The sequence below is a fragment of the Diadema antillarum genome, unplaced genomic scaffold, assembly GCF_040938485.1.
Source record: "Diadema antillarum isolate AM-2024a unplaced genomic scaffold, OU_Dant_1.0 scf00000024, whole genome shotgun sequence".
Lineage (NCBI taxonomy): Eukaryota > Metazoa > Echinodermata > Echinoidea > Diadematoida > Diadematidae > Diadema > Diadema antillarum.
The window spans coordinates 372725-391247 of NW_027270913.1; the positions used below are offsets into that span (position 1 = coordinate 372725).

The 18523-nt window shown below is 40.5% G+C and overlaps 1 protein-coding gene across 1 annotated transcript in view; it reads right to left on the reverse strand.

Moving 5' to 3' along the window:
- Positions 1-10708: 10708 nt before the first annotated feature.
- The window catches only part of LOC139733250 (spectrin alpha chain, non-erythrocytic 1-like), a 58924-nt gene continuing 51109 nt past the window's right edge, over positions 10709-18523 (reverse strand). The window contains exons 41-46 of the mRNA XM_071644093.1: positions 18133-18227; positions 17375-17476; positions 16941-16994; positions 16081-16227; positions 14640-14787; positions 10709-13215 (exon numbers count right to left, since the gene is read on the reverse strand). Of these exons, the coding sequence (XP_071500194.1) occupies positions 13090-13215; positions 14640-14787; positions 16081-16227; positions 16941-16994; positions 17375-17476; positions 18133-18227 (672 nt within the window). The 3' untranslated portion in view covers positions 10709-13089. The remainder of the gene's footprint in view (positions 13216-14639; positions 14788-16080; positions 16228-16940; positions 16995-17374; positions 17477-18132; positions 18228-18523) is intronic.

Genomic DNA, 18523 nt, shown 5'->3' on the forward strand with positions numbered 1-18523 from the left:
CAAGAATAACAAAATCTCCGATTCTGCCATGAGTTTGATCAAACGATATGCCTTACAAGTCTAGACATAGGAACTATATACTAGCAGTCTCGAAATAGCGGGAGATATTGAAAGAAAAGCGATGTATATAATGCATAATTAATGTGTGTTACAGAGTAGTGTGGAGGGGAGGGGGGGAGGGGGGAGGGGGGAGTTCAAATTACTTACTGAATACCAGATTTGATCTTTATGGCTATGTATATCGACACAACATTCCTCGTATAGTCGTAAGAAAATCACACATTTTACTATACCATGCATAGAAGTGCAATACGTGTGAAACGAGAGTTTATTTGGAACATAAAAACACAGAAGGGAAGGGAGCATACCTCCATGATATTAAACAGAAAAGTATAAAATTCAATCTGACAGGGTCAAATGGCAAAGTCTTCAATTTGATAGACAAAAGTTGACAAGGGCTTACGTATATATGTATATATATATATATATATATATATATATATATTATATATATGATAAATGGCATTACTTTCAACCTAAAGCAACAACAACAATAAAAAAAGAAACTTCTGCTACCAGCACGTCACAGACCGAGTCGAGAGAGTTCTAGAGCATTATATCAGCTGTCACAGTTAGAGGTAGAGTGTCATGTGGTGAGGGCACTGACGTCAGGTGCATGTAGAAGCAGTGCCGGTTGTGTCGCTTGAGCGGTTGAGAGTTAATTTGTGTTTTTCTTGGGTCTAGAAGATGGAGTAAAACAGAAAAAAGAGATTCAGACATACCATAACTACACATATAGATACACACGCACACGCACATTCAAGAATATATATATATTTTTTTAGTTCCTCGTGTACTAACCCAAGTAGAGAGCAGGGCCCTTTCTTCACTGGAATGGTCACAGGGTGTTCTTGTCATTGGCGCACGTTCGACAGAGAGGAAAGAGAAGTTTACCCTCCTCGCTTCTGTAGGGGAGGACAGGATGAAAGAGTTGGCGTGGAGGACACACCTGACATTTTACAAGTCCGAAGTAATTGCCAATGTCGTCAAAGTTGTCCGTGATCACGGTGGGATGTCCTAGCGGAAATTCGGCATACTTGCAAACCCAGAAGGGTATAGACTACAAACATCGACATACTCTATGCGATCATCATTCTGTACCCTATGGTATGATTTTAGCGCATTTTCCTCCCCCCATATAATGCTTCGCGCGGTTGGAGGGGTTCCTGGAACTGGAGAGTGTCAACAAAATTTGCCACCGCCAAATCTTCCTTCAACATTTTTCTGAATTGGCACTCCCACATGGTTACCACCGTGTACCCTTGCTTTCGTATGACGTTCAGCCGGTATGGTGCGGTCATATACATCTTGGACCGTTTCATCGGATCCCGGCAGAACGACATCCCGTCGAGGGTAGCAGCGTGGACAACCGTGCCACAGATTCCCCCAAAGTTTGTAAATGGTATTCGTGGTCCTGTCGTAACCATCGACGCGAAACCTGTCAATACGATGCTCTCCCCAGTTCCTAGCATGGTCAATGCGTACGTTGTTTTGGTGGCTAATCCACTCCAACCATTTCAGTGCCAGAAGAGAATGCCGATCCTTCCATCTATACCCATGGGTAGGTATGAGACCTATGGAATTTGGTTTCAGAAATTTGGTCCTAAACACGGTGTTACGGGCCGAAGCAATGGTTATGTTTTTGAAGGGATCAATATTGCCCGTTACTTTCATGAAAAGCGTACGAAAAGCCATGCAGCCCTCCATGAGAATTTGGACGTCGGAACGACAGTATGCCAGAATTTCTTCTTCGAAGTCAAAATGATCGTTCCTGTGTGTTGAGTACCAAGCTTCGAATTCTGAACGCTTGCTTTCAGACATCCCATCGGGATCGTAATAGGATTTGTCCGGAAGTGCTCCTTTGTAGTCTTGGTACTCAGTTTTATTGAAAACGGAGGCATAAAAAATGGGGGAAAACCCTTTCTTCAACTCTTTGAGAGCAAAGGTAGAGGGATAAGAAAGAAGCATGGCGAGAAAGCTCAGAGAATCAATGACTTTTACATCATTGATTGGAAGACTACGAATCTTACCACCATTCATGATGACTTCGGGTACAATGCCTAATTGTCTGTGACAGTATTCTTTGAGAAACTGGGTATCGTATGAGCGGGCATTGTGAGCGATGGCAGTTACTCTCTCGTGATCCTCTTCCGTGCCAAATAAACATTCGCAAAATTTGTCGAGCGTGTCGTCCCCTTTGAAAATATGTTCCCTAACACGGCAGGTTGTGCAAACGTTGCCCCCCCCCCCCCCTTATCCGCAAAACAGTCTTGACACACTCTCAGTGCAATGCACAAATTTGGAATGTGTTTAAAGACAGGCCCGTGGTCATTTTGCCCCACTTTGTCATCCTGTCTGCATTCGAAATCAAAAACGATGAATTTTTGTTTCTTGGATTTCTGCTTTTCCTGATTCTTTTTCTTACTCTTTGTCATGGTTCAGGTTGGGATCAGGAAGAGTTCTCATAAAACACTGATGCCCTTCTTTGATCACCCGTGTTTTGCATCGCTCGCAATATCCCACCCTACAATCGTGTTTTTCGGATTTTTCTCTTCTACTGTCGATTAAAACGTTGCACTTCTTGTACCTCTGCAACAGTTGGCAGATTGATCGTTGTTTTTTCAGTTTGCAAGGGTGTCTGATGATTTTCGAAACACCCTTCGGTCTTGAAACACTTGCCACAGTCAGGGCACTGTACCCAATTCTCTAACCGACAGTTTTGTTTGCTTTTGCAGCAATTGCACGTATCGAGGCAGACGTGCTTCGATACTTGATCGTACCCCTTGAAGCAAACCCTACAGAAAGAGCTCTTACGGAGGAAAGCGGGCATGGCGACGATGACGTCAAAATACCCGTTATGGAAGAAAAGGGTCAACAACTTGCCATACTCCGGTCCCTTGTATATGAGCCCATGCGTTCCACCACTGACATACACAGCGATTTGGTAGCCTTTGTCATGGAGATACCTCTGGAATTGTTTTATTTCGGGTAAACCACATTTTTTTTTGGCTTTGTCCACTCCAGCCGCTTTTTGGCGAAATGTTTGGGGGTCTTCATCTTTATTGACATAGGCCACAGCCACGGCTAAAGCCCTCCCACAACAGAGATTATCTGTGTTCGAAATTTGAACGAATCTCTTTTTCTTTGCGATGAAGCGGTCCAAGGGGATCGTGTTTTCACTGGATTTGCCTCCCTCGGGCATGTGAGTGTGGACAACCTTTAGATTAAATACCCCCAAAAGCCGAAAATCTTCGTTGGATTGCATAATTTGCTCAATGATGGACAGGATTCATTCCACCAAGGAGCTTTAAGCTCCTTAGTTCCACCGAAAGTTGATCTTTTCTCGTCAGAGGTATGCCCGCATCCTGTTTCAAATTTGGAGATGATATGACAAAGCCTACCTCATCACCTTTCTCAAAGTTTGCCGTAACACGCATTATGATGCTTTCAAACAATGCACTTACCACATCGTGCATAGCGTAGCGTATCAAAAGGGTCTCTAAAGGGCGTATCGCCAGTCTATAGTCCGTGATGCGCCCTCTGAAACGCGGCGCCTCCATCTCCTCCCTCGCAAGGAGATCAAAATATTCTCCGATCTGGTCCTGTGTAAAAGTAAGGAAAAAAATGTTGTTAAACATGAAACCGACAAGACAAGCATAGTTACAAGTTGTTTCAGACACTTTTCCATCAATATTGCCAAAATTGATATCTCATGAACTTACCATCAAACTTGTTTCACTCGGTGAGACGTTTTCACGCGTTGTCTGGGTAGAATTTTCACTGTCCTTCTCTCGAGGGCTGGAGAATAAATCCATCTGGGTATCTATTTCGCCCTCTTGAGAAACCGGATGCATTTCACTGTCGGGTTGTGAGAAGGACCGCGAACTTTCAGGAGGGTTCGAAGCTTCCTCACTGTCCAAGTCGGATGAATCTTCATCCTCGTTCCTCTGTTTTAATTCAAAGCATACACACAGACACAGAAAATAAAGATTACTTGCAACTATTATTCATATCGATATGATATCTAAACTTGATAATATATGACCATATCGTGACATTGAACTGTCGATTCGTCGTTCTATAAAATGTAAATAAAACGTCTATTCATATTCCGTACTTACCCCCACATTGTCACCATGCCCGGCTTGGGGAATATCGGGATCGGAGGAGTTCCCTTCCTCTACACTCTCCCACTCATCCCAGTTGAGGGATCTCCTGCGCTGATCTACCGCTTGTTGCCTCTGTTCTCTCCTCCTTTGCGCATGACACCTCCGTCTAGCGCTCGCCATATATGTAGTGTAGAGGGCCTGATGTTCGCGCTCGCGCCGTCTTGGCTAGTCCATTCAGGAGTCATGTTTCCGGACATACTAGTCACGACAAGACAAACGGAGAAAAATCTGCTTACAATTTTTGTCACAATTATAGAAATCAATGGCTATTGGCATTCACGATCATGCGCTAAGATGCCGAGAACAAGATTATGAATGTCTTTGCGACCATATGTTTTTCATGCTTACAGCAGTACACGTATACAAACGGTTGAACGTAGAAATATTCGCCTAAAAATTTAAGACACGTTATGTTACCAATATACTCCCTATACCTCAATCACAACATGCATACGCCTTAAGTGTACATGCTTGGCTTTATCTATTTTAACTTTCAATCTCGTTTAAAATGTTAATACGGGCAACACGTTCTCGTCTCACCTGTTCAACGATGAAATCCAGCGAATAATATGTAAAACTGCTATGCTTTTCTTAGTGCCAACGTCCACTGCAAGTCAGAACTTGTCCCGATGATGTCTGTTCTTCCAGAGTTGCTACGTCGTCAGGCTGCGGAGCTCGAATGATGAGGCCGTTGTCAAGACGGCGATATTTATACAAGTTTTTTGTTTCTTGTTTATGTGCCCAAGACTCCTTTATAGTTACAACAAATACCACTGGATGACGGTTGCTACGAATAATGATTATCATTCAAAAATGAAAATCATTCAAATGCGCGCCATTTTCCTCCTTCGTTCCTTTAAAAAAACCAGCCAATTTTCGAACATTCTACCATTTTTCCCACCAATTATCAACCACTATGTTATTTGTTTACCCGTTGCTTAGTTACCAGAGACGTACATGACCCTTCTGCGTGACCTCCTATGCAAATTAACCCATTGTTATGCTAATAACGTTACATCATCGCACCCATTGTTCGTGCTCACTCAAGCATTTGGGTCTGAGTGGACTTCCTTATTCTCTTACCATATCGGTATTAGGTACTCCACGTACTTGTGTCGGCGAAATTTTTCGAATCCCGGTATCCCAACACCGGTAGAAAAAGCGAGATACCCGTCCGGTATTTCGTCTAATTCGTCATCGACGCTTTTTGGTATTGGTGGCACTGAGTAGGGTGGTTGGTAGACTGGTTTTTTATCTCCCACAGATCCCTGCTCGGGTTTATAGGTGATGAGTGCTCGGGTTTTATAGGTGTTGACTGCTCGAGTTTAGGTGATGACGGTTTTGATGTCGATTTAGAAGGTGCAGATGCTCCCTTGCTCGTGGATGCACTACAGTCTTCCATGATTACCTGGTTTGCTATCAAGATGGTTTGTGCTCCTCTCGGCGGTTCTCCTTAATTATATAGCCAGTGACACCCTTTGTTTTGCACTCCAGGGGAGAAACCGAGTATTGGAAAATTTTGTAGTTTTCCTGCCAATAATCAATTAACCTTATGAAAGGCTGAATGGCGTAGGTGACAGCGGTTGTACGCCGCTCTGATCTGTCCCGAGATCCAAGAACATTCTGTTCGCAAAAGATGAACTGATGAATTAAAATCGAGGAGATGTCTGGTAATGTATAGCCAGAGCTCTTAGAGCAGATACGCGACTCGACATGGTGTGTCGCATGTATATAAGACAGTATATGACTGACCTTAACTGCGTCAAGTTCAATCTTCGAACAATTCCGTAAAGATGAAGGTTCAGATCTCGTCTTTCGACTTGTTCAGAACGATCTTATCCCCAATCCTCTATTGGGCTGTCCTTTCTGTAAATAAAGGAAGAAGGGCAGTAGAATTGCAATTTTGCCGGTCCTGCAGGGTAGCTTCATGTTCTGTAGTATAGTGATGTGTGTTCTGACATCTGGTCACTATCACTATTTCAGACCATGAATGGTTGGATAGAATTTGTCGGATCGCCCCCAACAAAAGGCTTGAGTAATTTTGTGCCCATCTTCTTACACCTCTTGCAGATTCCTCTCCTCCTCCTTTGCTCTCTTTCAGTTTCTCATATGATAGGGATTGGGTGTGTCGGGAGGGGGGGGGGGGGCTGGTTCGATTACATCGAAATTCAGCTTCCAAACACAGTTTGGTGTTTGACGTTCTACATCGCTCTTGTAGGTGGTTCTCGTCGTATATACAAGCAGGGAGTTGAGACGTTCTCTCACCTCCCTGCTCCAACAGAATTCGACACCTCCTGCACCCTCTTCTTCCCCTTGTTCTCCTCCACCACTTTCTATCTTCCTTATATCCCCTATTACGGGTATGGGGTATCTTGGGGTTGTTTGAGGTTAGAACCACGGACGGAGGTTGAAGCATCGAAATCTAACTCCCGAACAGAGTTAAGGATTAATTCTTCTTCGTTAGCGTTCATCCTGGTGAAATGGTGAATCGCGGCGATTTGTATTTCTTGTACCGTCTTTTACCTCTTCTCCGGGCCGTGTTCTCCTCCTCGTGAGGAAGGAAAGAAGGGCCTGGCTCTAACAAGTCGAACTGAAACTTTTCTCCTCCCTCCCCCTCGATCCTTGGCCCAATCACCATTTTCCCTTCGTCCCTTACCACAGGTATGGGGTATGAGGGGGAGAGGGCTGGCTCTAAGAAATCATCAAAGTTTGACTTCTTCACGCAGTTTGGTGTAAACTCTACACCGCTTTCGATCTCTTGGTCATTTATTACGGGTTGATAACCATAGTGAAAGCCACATTGGTCGTTTATTATGGGTTGATAACCACAGTGAAAGCCACATCATTGATACCATGCTGCATCTGACCTGCGTGATCCTCGTGATGAGCTCTGCGTTTGTCATAAGCAAGAGCTCTTACCAGCTTCTTTAGAAGAAGCGGGAGAGTCTCGTCCTTTTATGGTAAATATGGAATGGTCGTTCTCCAAGTTTAGATAACCAGCTGCCTCCAAATCTACCTTGACAGCAGGCAGAAAAGCACCGAATATAAACGGGTAGACTAACTTAAATGAGGCGTATTCCTGCTCGGTATTTTGATCCCCGATTCTTTTTGTTTTCATTCTTTTTTTCATGGGATGGGCATAGGGTGCAGAAAACATAGATACCATCGTGTGCTTTGACGTCTTGTCCGCTACCGGTGGTTTCACGCTGCGGCGATTTTCAGGCAGACTTGATTTTCAAAGTGATGTGCTTCTGTGTTTATGTGGCACGGTGGATCGGCTTAACGTATTTGCTACTCATCGGACTTTTTGTTGGTAGACTTCTGAAGCTCATCAGCAAACACTCCCCCAAAAGGGCACAAACTGAACCCAATATTTAATAAGAACCCGATAAAAGTGAGCTACAGCTGTATGAAAAACGTACATAGATGCAGTCATAAAATCCCACAACCAAAAGAGTTATCAGTCAATTCAAGCCACGTGACACGGAACCCAAACCCAAATGCAACTGCCGCCAAAAAGACCAATGCCCGCTGAGAGGAAGATGCATGGAAACGGCTCTTCAGTTTTAATGTAACCGTAAGACATGACAACGTGGAAAAATGTTACAGGAACCATGTTAAATCGAGCAAGCATCAAAAATACAAAAATGAGACCCAGCTCTGAAAGTACATCTGGAGCCTGAAAGACAAACATGCAAATTTCACACTAACGTGGGGCACCTTTCCCCTCCCTCCCCCCCCCCACACACACACAAACTGGATTATTCAAGTTGTTCGTCTCGAGCTATTTAAGACGTTTTGTGGCCATAATTCTATTTTAAATCTTGAATGATTTCCTATAAGTACAATATTTGTCCATTTCGTCGTAATTGAACTTACATTGTACTTCAAGATTTGTCATCAAGATTCTTCTGTTCGTCTAATTTTTTCCCTTGTAACCACTTGGTCTTCTTATCATAGTGCTTGATTGTAAAGAACAAACTTTAATCAATTTTCTTACTCAGGATCATTTTAGAGTGTGTGAATGCGTGTCGGCTAAATATGTCAGGTTTCTTCAGATAGTGTGTGCAAATAACACACCAAACCTTTTCCAAGTGTACAACTGCTAATTGGTCTTTCATTTGTTTTCTACACAGCGCATATTGCCTAAGCCGTAGATTGGGACCTTCTTCAGCAGGGTGTAACATTTATGTTACCACTACACATTGGTGCCGGGCAACCAAATTTGTCTTTGGGTAATCCGGGCCCCGTTTTATCAAAATTACAAAATCGATTTTAAATTTCCTTACTACACAGGCTGCCACAGACTTACAGTTGAAATCAACTATACAATAGATTTTAACTCTTCATAAAACAGGGCCCCAATCACGCAACCAAGGCTAAAAAAGGATTGCTACTTTTGCCTCTTATATTGCTACTTATATTGGGGCACCAAATTTTCCGTATTACAGATGTAGTGGCAGATGATCACATCTGTAACATGTTTAACTATGCAACAGCAGCAGGTATATTTGAAAAAAAAGAAGAAAAAGATTGCAAATTATTGCATTTTCGTAACCATCGATCAACCTCTGGCGAAACTAAAACTCGGGTGAAGATGTTTGAATGGAGTGAAAACTGTGATATTCGTAGCTTCGAGCCTTCTGTATCCCTTGCCAGTAAATATTGCCGGTCATGTGAAAGACAAGACTTTTTTTAAATATAAATGATATCATATGAGATCATTACGACCATGCCATGACCTTGTTTACATTGTTGTATTTGTATGTTGTGTATATAGTATCGGTTTGTCAAAATACTTCTATCAAAATATCAGAGCTGATATGATTAAAATGAATATTTTCAGTACCTCCGCTGTCTCTATTGTGTCACATTTTGTTTAATACCCAGGAGGATTAGTGAGGAGCATCAGTGTAGCCTACACACTACATTCCAGTCACGTACGTAGATGATAGTGTGGTGGGTCTGTTTCTCATGAACACAGCATAAACTCGACACATATGTAGCATGGTAAGTTTACATACATACATGTATACCGCACGCTTGGATGTTTGATACCCAGAAGCACATTATCTACTACAGGAAAATGTGTTGCACATCCCACATCAGGCACACACACACACACACACACACACACACACTCTGAACAACAGGGAAAAGACCCCATTATTGTTGATAGTGCATTTGTGACCACAAGACGCATTTACTGTGCATGACAGATTTTTACAATGTGGTACAGTGGACGACCAAGAGGTACATTGTGAGGTTCTACCTTATGTTTCGCTTTCTGTAGTCAGACACTGTGAGGGTAAAAAGGACTACATGTATTTGCTTATTGAAGAAAACAACGGGGTACTCCCACAATGTACCTATTGCTAGTATGTGTGGACTCCCATTATAACAAAGTCCTCGTTTGATATCCGATTTATCGTTATATCGAAATTGCGTTATAACCAAACAAAAATTAAAAAGAAATGGAGCGGGTAATGTTGGGGCGTTGATTCTTACTTCTTGTAACCAGAATTTCGTTATAACTGTGGTCATTACGACGAGAGTGCACTGTACAACAAAATGTTTAGGACTAAGGCTTTTCATCAGAGGGCCCACGCATGATCAATGGATTCCCATTAAAATGAACTCCTTTTCTGGAATCCAAAGTCTTTTTGTAAGCTTTTTGGTTACAAGAAACAGTCTTCGTTAGTTACACTGCATGTGCAGTGCAACTTATCTGTTGTTTCTAAAGGGGATGACAGTACTTGTAGTTTAGACGGATCCGCAGGTTTCCAGCTGTGTGTGTATGTGTGTGTGTGTGTGTGTGTGTGTGTGTGTGTGTGTGTATGTGTGTGCTGGCGTTTGTAGGATGAGGAGATACCTCTTATGAAATAACGTACATATATGAAAGAACATGGAATCTATTTGATGAACATTTATTCATTCTTCTGTTTATCTGTTTGATAAATAGTTTATTTGATGAAAATTGGTCTTGAAATGGCCGAGATATCCCAAAAAGCAATCCTTGTAAAATGTGACAGCCACGACTTTATTAGGATCTCTCTTGTTTTCCCTTGTTTTTTGATATCTCGGTCATTTCGAATCCAATTTTCATTAAATAAATTTCCCATTCACCCAAAGAATTGTATGCTCTTTCCGTAACATTTCAGAGTGGTTTCTAAATATCTCACAAAAAGTTACAAGCTGAATCCTCACCTCAACCAATACTCTACCATCCCTTTATTGTAAGCTTAAAGAATGTACCATGCAGAAACAATAAATGAAATGAAATGAAATGAAATGTTCTTACACACAATTTGAACGAAACAGTAACTGTGTGTGACATGTGGCATATGAAGGGTTTTATGCGTGTGTGGTAGGGTGCTATGTGTGAGTGTGTGTGTGTCATGTAGAAATGAAATCTCTCACCACAGCCAAATAATATGTTACACAACATTGTCACTGACAATAACCACCATGTCATGACTCTCTACAACCATCTTTTGCTATAATGATGCAAGACTTTGTTTTATTGAGAGCCTATTCCACCTTAACTCACACTGGCAACTATGGAGACACAGAGATTAAACAGAAAGAGCCTATGGATTGAGTGATTGAAAACTGGCTGATACACAGAGCCAAGCAATTACCAGCAAACCTGTGACCTTGATTAGCTAAGAGTCATTGTATCTTTCCAACAAATGGAAAAAAAAAAGCCTTCACAGCGTACACCAGCCATGTATACACCATCACACACACACACACACACAAACAGAAAAATTACAGTTCATAAATCTGGGATTTAAGTACAAATTTGTGTCAATAGTACGAGTCAATGTAAAATGCGCTGAAATGCTGCAGTACCAAATTGCGTGTTAACCATGCGTGTAAGTGATTTATAATATTCAGCACAAGAACAAGTTACTTTTGTGGTGACCATTATACTGTGAATAGTATTCAATAATAAGAAAACACTATTTCAGCATTTTTAAACTTTTAGATAACAAGGAATAGGGCTACGCAGTACAACTTCTTGAGCCCCAAGCGATATCCAGAGTGCACACACTATGTAAATAAATTACGTACAACTGAACCATGAAAATCAGGGTTAAGTTTTTCTTGCTACTTTTGGTTATTATACAAGGTGCTCAAGGAAGGTTTTTTCTTCTTCTTCTTTTTTTTTTGTCTTATTAATGTATGCACATTATACATACTGCCATCTATGCTAACTTTCACAAGACAACTACAGCACTCTCTCCTAGACTAGCTTATGCTGTTCTTATCTCATTCCACAAGGGTAAGTTTACTATTAGTACTCATATCAAGAATACACAATGTTCCACCACAACCTGATCCCATTTCACTCTGAGATCTCTACAAATAACATACATGGGCACGCCAATGAGTCCACTATGCAACAGATTTCATGGAAATAACTTCCCACAGACTGTAAAATCGGATAAAATTAGAGGGCCATACACGGCTCAAATTCCATGAAAATTCTTCTCTGGTCAGGTGTGTACATCCCTGCCAAAGAAAACTAGACCTAAAATACAGTGCGTGAATACATATGAAGAATACACATCAACCAGAATACACACAATGGCTCTTAAGCATATTACACGGATAATTTTCCTGAAGTGCATGGCTGACATACATAGAGCAGCACAAAACAAGGAATACATAAACATGGTCTGAATGAACTTAATGAATACATTTGATAACTGCTAATGACTTCTTTCAGTGAATCTTGATTTGCATGAATTTCCCTTCGCTCTGATATTTTGCTCAGTTTACTTTCAATTGATAACATTTTTATATCAAAAAGCATTGACAGCTTGTATCATTTTGCTTGAAATTCTGCAACACAGCATATCATAGAAGCTATCAATATCACAACTAGACATTATTGACATAGTTGGTATCAGGCCAGAGTGCTTGAATCTAGGGTCCCACTCCAGTTTTTATTACATCATTACAAACCACACCCACATAGTCTCATCACCACAGCAACCACATCCACTGCCTGGTATCATTTTTAGCTGTATAAACAGTATCACAAAAGACACTATAACATGAGGCTCTTATATATTCAGCAAAACCTAAGACACAGAGATTTTGATTTACTGGTTTTCACAGAACACTTCAGAAGAGTTGTGGTAATCTGGAAATCTACCTAGGCATAGCCAGTGTGGTCTACATAGAAAAGGTGGAATTCTGACAGGAAAAAAACAAAACAAAGCAAGACATTCCAGGAAACTACTGAAGCACAGAAAGGAAGATAGACGACAAAATGTTCAGTGTTGTATGCTGCCATTTACATCTTCAATACATATTTTGGGATTTCTGAGATTTTTTAATGCTTTCACATAAGGATGATTTCATGATTATTTTTGGCCTTTGAAGGTAATTCCATTGAAATGAAGTTTGTGAAAGTTCTTAAACATCATGTAGACAAATGTTTAGCTAATTTGACAAAGTTAGTGTTTTGTGTTATACATCTTTTGCAATTGTTTACAATTCAGTAGGTGAATGAGTAGACTGGATAGATATGATGCAAGGATGATTTTTAATCTATATATATCAGCCCAAGATTGGAGGCCAGTATAATCCCAGTTTCCCTACACTAAACTTATGAACGCAATTCACAATATTTTTAGTCAGTTCCTTGAAGATGAAAACGGCAGTGCTGGAAATGCTTCCACACCAACAGACCAATCACGAGTGTTTGGCCACAACTGGTGTGCTGGTCTGAACTTATTGTCTCTTTAATACACAACTACACCATGATCTTGGAAAAGATGAAACAACCCCACCCTGGCCATCACTGCTACCCTCGGGAAGGCGCAGGGATTGGGAGGGTGGGGTACTAGTTCTGGAACATGTTGTTGGTGAATTTGACGTAGTCCAACGCCCCTGGGACCTCTCTCCCCTTGCTGTCCTTGTATGGTTCCATTCGTAAGATGCAGTACTCTGCCAAGTCGGTTTGAAGATTCTGTGATGTATAAACAAACCATAAAAACAATGCCATATAACCAGCCTGCACTGAATTGGTTGGAACACTGCGAACGCAAGCAAGCAATTATCAGAAATGGAAACTTGACATCAGTCATTTTGATCTCAAAGACATGTGACAAATACAAGCCTACAATGGTTGTAAAAGTTTTTTCTTGCAAAAGTGTAATTTGCAGGAAGACGACAACACTTTCAACTCATGACAATCATCACTAACATATAATTTTATATCTGTAATTTATCATAAGTATTGATATTAACAGTAACATACACAAATGTGACAGTCTACATGAGTAACAGAAGAAATTATGATACTGACTATTCTTTCCTTACTATGAGTTCACCTGGGGTTGACAAATACAGCTGTGACCAACATCTCTGTTCAGTGATAACATTTGTGACTGTGATATTCTACGACTTTTCTCGCCTGTCTATGGGGGATCCTTCATAAACCGTGACTTTTGTGTGATTTTACTCTAACTGGTATTTGTTAATTTTAAGTTTGACTATGAGGTAGGGTTTCTGTTTTAAGGTCAACTGAAAAAAAAAAAATGGTCTGTGCAAATAACAAGTCTTTAATCTGCATGAAGGGGGATATATATTGTATATACATATTTCAAGTTAGTTAATTGCCCCTAAAGTTGTGACATTATCAACTTGTTCTACGAAAACAGGTGAATATATACACAAACAAGATGAATTTATGCAACGTAAAGAAATACAACAATGAATTATAGTGCAGACAAATGAAGCTAAATAGAGGTGATTTGACAAACGGACATGGTCCAGTAAGCATCTTAATTGGGGAAATAAACAGAACACACTTCTTAATTCAAATTCATGAAATTCTTCCATCGCGAGATTGTTTTTATGCAACTGATTGACAAATTGCCCTACATTGATGTAAATAAGCACTGAATTGATCAGTGTTTCAGTAGTAGCCATGATAAAAGAAATCATGGGCGTATGTACTGACATCGACGTACTGACATCGACATACTTCGCATTGATGTAGGGCAATTTGTCAATTAGTGGCATTAAAAAAAAAAACAACACTTCTTAATGCTCAGGAGAGCGATAAAATGTGGCAGCCACAGCACTGTAACAAATGAGGTTGCCTTTCCTTTGACATGTCTTGGTGGCTACATGTTTGTGGTAAGACAGCTGGGGCTTGAATCACCCGATTATCTCACAATCAATTCCCCCCAAGAGTGATTTTCATCAAAAATCTGAGACATAAGATTCTGTCACCCAGTGATGATATGGAATGTTACAAGATGAAAAAGTTGAGTTAACCCTCTGCGAGCCACATTGATAATTACCTTCTATTATACCCATTAATAATATGTGTGATACATGTGCACATTCACAACTGATTGGCAAACAAAGGGTTAACAGACTCACAGCATAGAGCTCTTGCTTGGTGACATAGGGCTTGCCCTCGGCACTGAGAGCCCTGAAAGCATTCTCAATCTCATCCTTGGATTGGACGTTCTCCGTCTCTCGGCTGATCATGAATGACATGTACTCCTGGAGACTCACAAAGCCATCCCTGAAAGAGGACAAGACAGATTCATTCCTTGAAAATTTAAAGTTTCATGACCCTTCATATGGCTATAATACATGGCAGTATACTTTACGGTACTATACACCTGTTATAATCAACATCTGAGACAAAATCAATACAATTTGAACCACTACATACATGCATTTCTTGGCAAAGAAATAGCTAATACAGGGGAAACTCGGTATAACGAACACTGCTATAACGAGATATCGGTTATTACGAGGAAATTTTCCCGGTCCCAAAGTTCTTTCACACAAGACTATGTAAAATGCTACTCTTATAGCGAGATCGGCTATAACGAAATAACTGCTATAACGAGATAAATCTTGTGATTTCCAAACAAAGAAAAACATAGCCAATCAAACCTGTTTATAGCGAGGTGAAGCAAAATGTCTTCGGGTAAAGCTTTACTTCGCCTGTGCTATCACGTTCCGAGATTGTAAAGCTCGATGCGCCAAAAACTGTCTTGTACACACATATTTTCTTCACTTCACTCTACAGCTAGCACCGCATGTTGTATACGTATGTGTGTGTGTGCGCGCACTGATACATGTAGAAAATGTGGTGGGACGGCCGTATACATGACATCATCACGACGTTTAGCAAGTGTGACTGTGAGGCAATCTGATGCTGTGATTGGCATTCTACGTAGGGAATTCCCCATCTTCACACACACACGCAGTCATAATGTACATACAGAATGTGTCACACACACACACACAGCATTGTGCAGACCATATTCAAGCTTTCCACACACAACACACACCCATACCATAACCACATACCAATCCACAGACGATCTTCACACAATCGCAAGCTATATAGATTTACAAATTCAAACATCTACAATTAATAAGAAAAACATTCTTGATATCGGATTTCATTGGCGAAAAAACATCTTCTTACCCAGAAAGGTGAGAAATTACCTCACACACATTACCAAGTGATCAGTATTGATTGAAAGATGATGGGTAGTCCCACGTGTGCAAATTCATGTCTTTATGTTATGCTTTCTTTTATGCCTACTGATATAACGAGATATCGGCTATAACGAGGAAAACGACTCGGTCCCGACCATCTCGTTATATCGAGTTTCCACTGTATTGTGTGGTGAGGTCACACACACACACACGGCTCATATCCTAAACATAGTTTTGGCTTGCTTTTCATTTTGATATGACACACAATGTGATTTGAATACGGCTTTGGGACTACTAACAATCAAAAAGTCCTTATTGATGCAAATAAGACATAAATAGTTAGAGAGGGCGCCCTCACCTGTTGGGATCGACGATGTCGAGGATGGAGAGGAAGACGGGTTCCTCTTGACCCTCTTCCACCATGGGCAGGTCATAGCCCAGTGACCGCAGGCAGGACTTGAACTCTGTGTGGTCAAGCTTGCCAGACTTGTCCTTGTCAAAATGCCTAGGGGGGTCAAGAGAATTGGATAGATATTGGGGTAAATGGGCTGGGTGGGCACAGAAGATATCTAGAAACAAGACATAAGTAAAACAGCCTCATACATACTTGCTTAAATTGTCCCAACCAGGGTTGCATTCTAATTGGTTTACAGGATTTTGTTCTGACAAGGAGGTTCAAACATTTAAAGTTACTTATGAACTGTGTTCCAATTCTCGAAGCTAATACGGTTTGAAAGTTTCCTAATCTGACAACAATGAATCTGACATATTTCTTTCTTTCTCTCATAGAACAGCAAAAAAATGGAACGCTCTGCCAAGTAATATTAAACAGATTCAAAATTCTGATACACACACGCTCTAGCGTCACCTCCATTGTGATTAGCTGCACATCACACCACAGTGCCGAGTGATACTCTAGATATCCAGAGTTTTTCAGCGTATTCAATTCAGATACAGATACAGAAATGAAACATGTGTTATAATCAATTCATAACAGATCGGCACACCATGGACCACTGAATGTTTTTGACAAACTACAGAGAACACAAATGAAAGAGGGACATGGTTTTAAACATTCATTAATAAGATTGCATTAAGTTGACATTTCAACATTGAAATCATTTACAGAATCCTGACTGTCTACTTCAACATCCACTACATTTACAGTCATCCATGAAATTTAAAGAGCAGGTTGAAAGCCTGGTAGAGGAATCTTACTTGAACATCATGCTGAACTCCTTGAGGGACTCCTCACTGACTCCTGTGGTGTTCCTACAAGGAAGAGACAACAAGGTCGGCAGTGTTACCACTTGTTGTTACTCGTTGCTTGTTACAGTACGATGTTATTCATTCCCTACCATCCAGTTTGGTTACTCAATAATATTGCACCGAGGGTGATACAACTGATGATGCTAGTTAATAGGACACAGAAATCCTTCGCAGTGAGATATCTATGCAGAATCATCCCATTACTGACCTTGTCTCAAGAAAGAAAAAAAAAAACATTGGTCATATGAATTGTGTATGGTAGCAAACATAGAAATATACAGGTCAATTGAAAAATATACAAGGCATATTATATGAATATATTTATATTCATAATAAAAAAAAGAAGAAGAAAGACTAACTATGCTGGTCCATTTCTCTCTTACCTGGCCTGGATTTGTTGTTCCAAGTTGTGAGTCATACGCATACCAAGCTGGTCTAGCTGGTCCCACTGTTGGGCCAGTCCCACTGTCGAGTGCTCCGTGTACCTGTGGACATCATAAACACACAACATTATTACCATGTTACGACATAAATAACATCATTTTGTGATTTCATCCCACTTGACTGAAAAATCTGATACTACACATAAATAATCAAATGGGGGTAAAGAAAGAATGGCCATTCAAATGATGACTATTTATGGCATGCTCTTTACATTACCCAGAATCACTTAGAATGAATACAGGTAAGTGCCATGCATGAGTACTATGTTATACACTTACATAACAAACTACTACCTGCGTACTTGTACTGGGGGCTGTTTCAGTCAATAGAGGGAGTTCTATGATCTTGACACTTCTTTAAACTATATCAAGTATTGAAATTTGTCACAAAGTGGGAAGGTTTGGGGCTGGAATGTCTCTAAAGTCTATGCTGACGCAACATAAATATACTTGCTCCTTGAAAAAAACAAAATAGCCTCATTAGTTGGCATGTGATTTAGTGCACAATAATATGAAGAGCTCCTTTTAATAATTTCTGCATTCCCTCCTTTTTAAATATCACTCTTTAAATCAATAAGAGCTTTGCTAACAGAAAACCCAGACACTTACAGAAAAAACATTTTGCAATATGTTCACTGGTCTTGTAACAGGGCTTGCACTCCACAAGTTAAATTTCTTTGTTTTGCCAGGCTACTAACCGGTTGTCTAGAATGAGGCGTTCCTCCATCTTGGCTCCCAGGTCTTCAATCTTCTTCAGGGTGCTCTTTTGTGCTCTCACTTCATTGATCTTAGCCTGAGAGTGAAGTAAAAAACAATTCTCATGATTTACTCATATGTTCACTGATACAAACATATGAGAAACAAACAAATACCTTACACTACTAAGTATCGTATGCTATTTATAATGTTGAAAATTGAAATGCTGATTATATAAACACACATACACACACAAACAAACAAACATTGAGGTGGTATACAAGCCCAATGATCATTGATGTACGACCACTATTTGGATCCTCTTTTCTTCTTCCAGTACAGGGGAAACTCATTATAACAAGGTGCTTGGTACAATTTAAAATTCCTCATTAT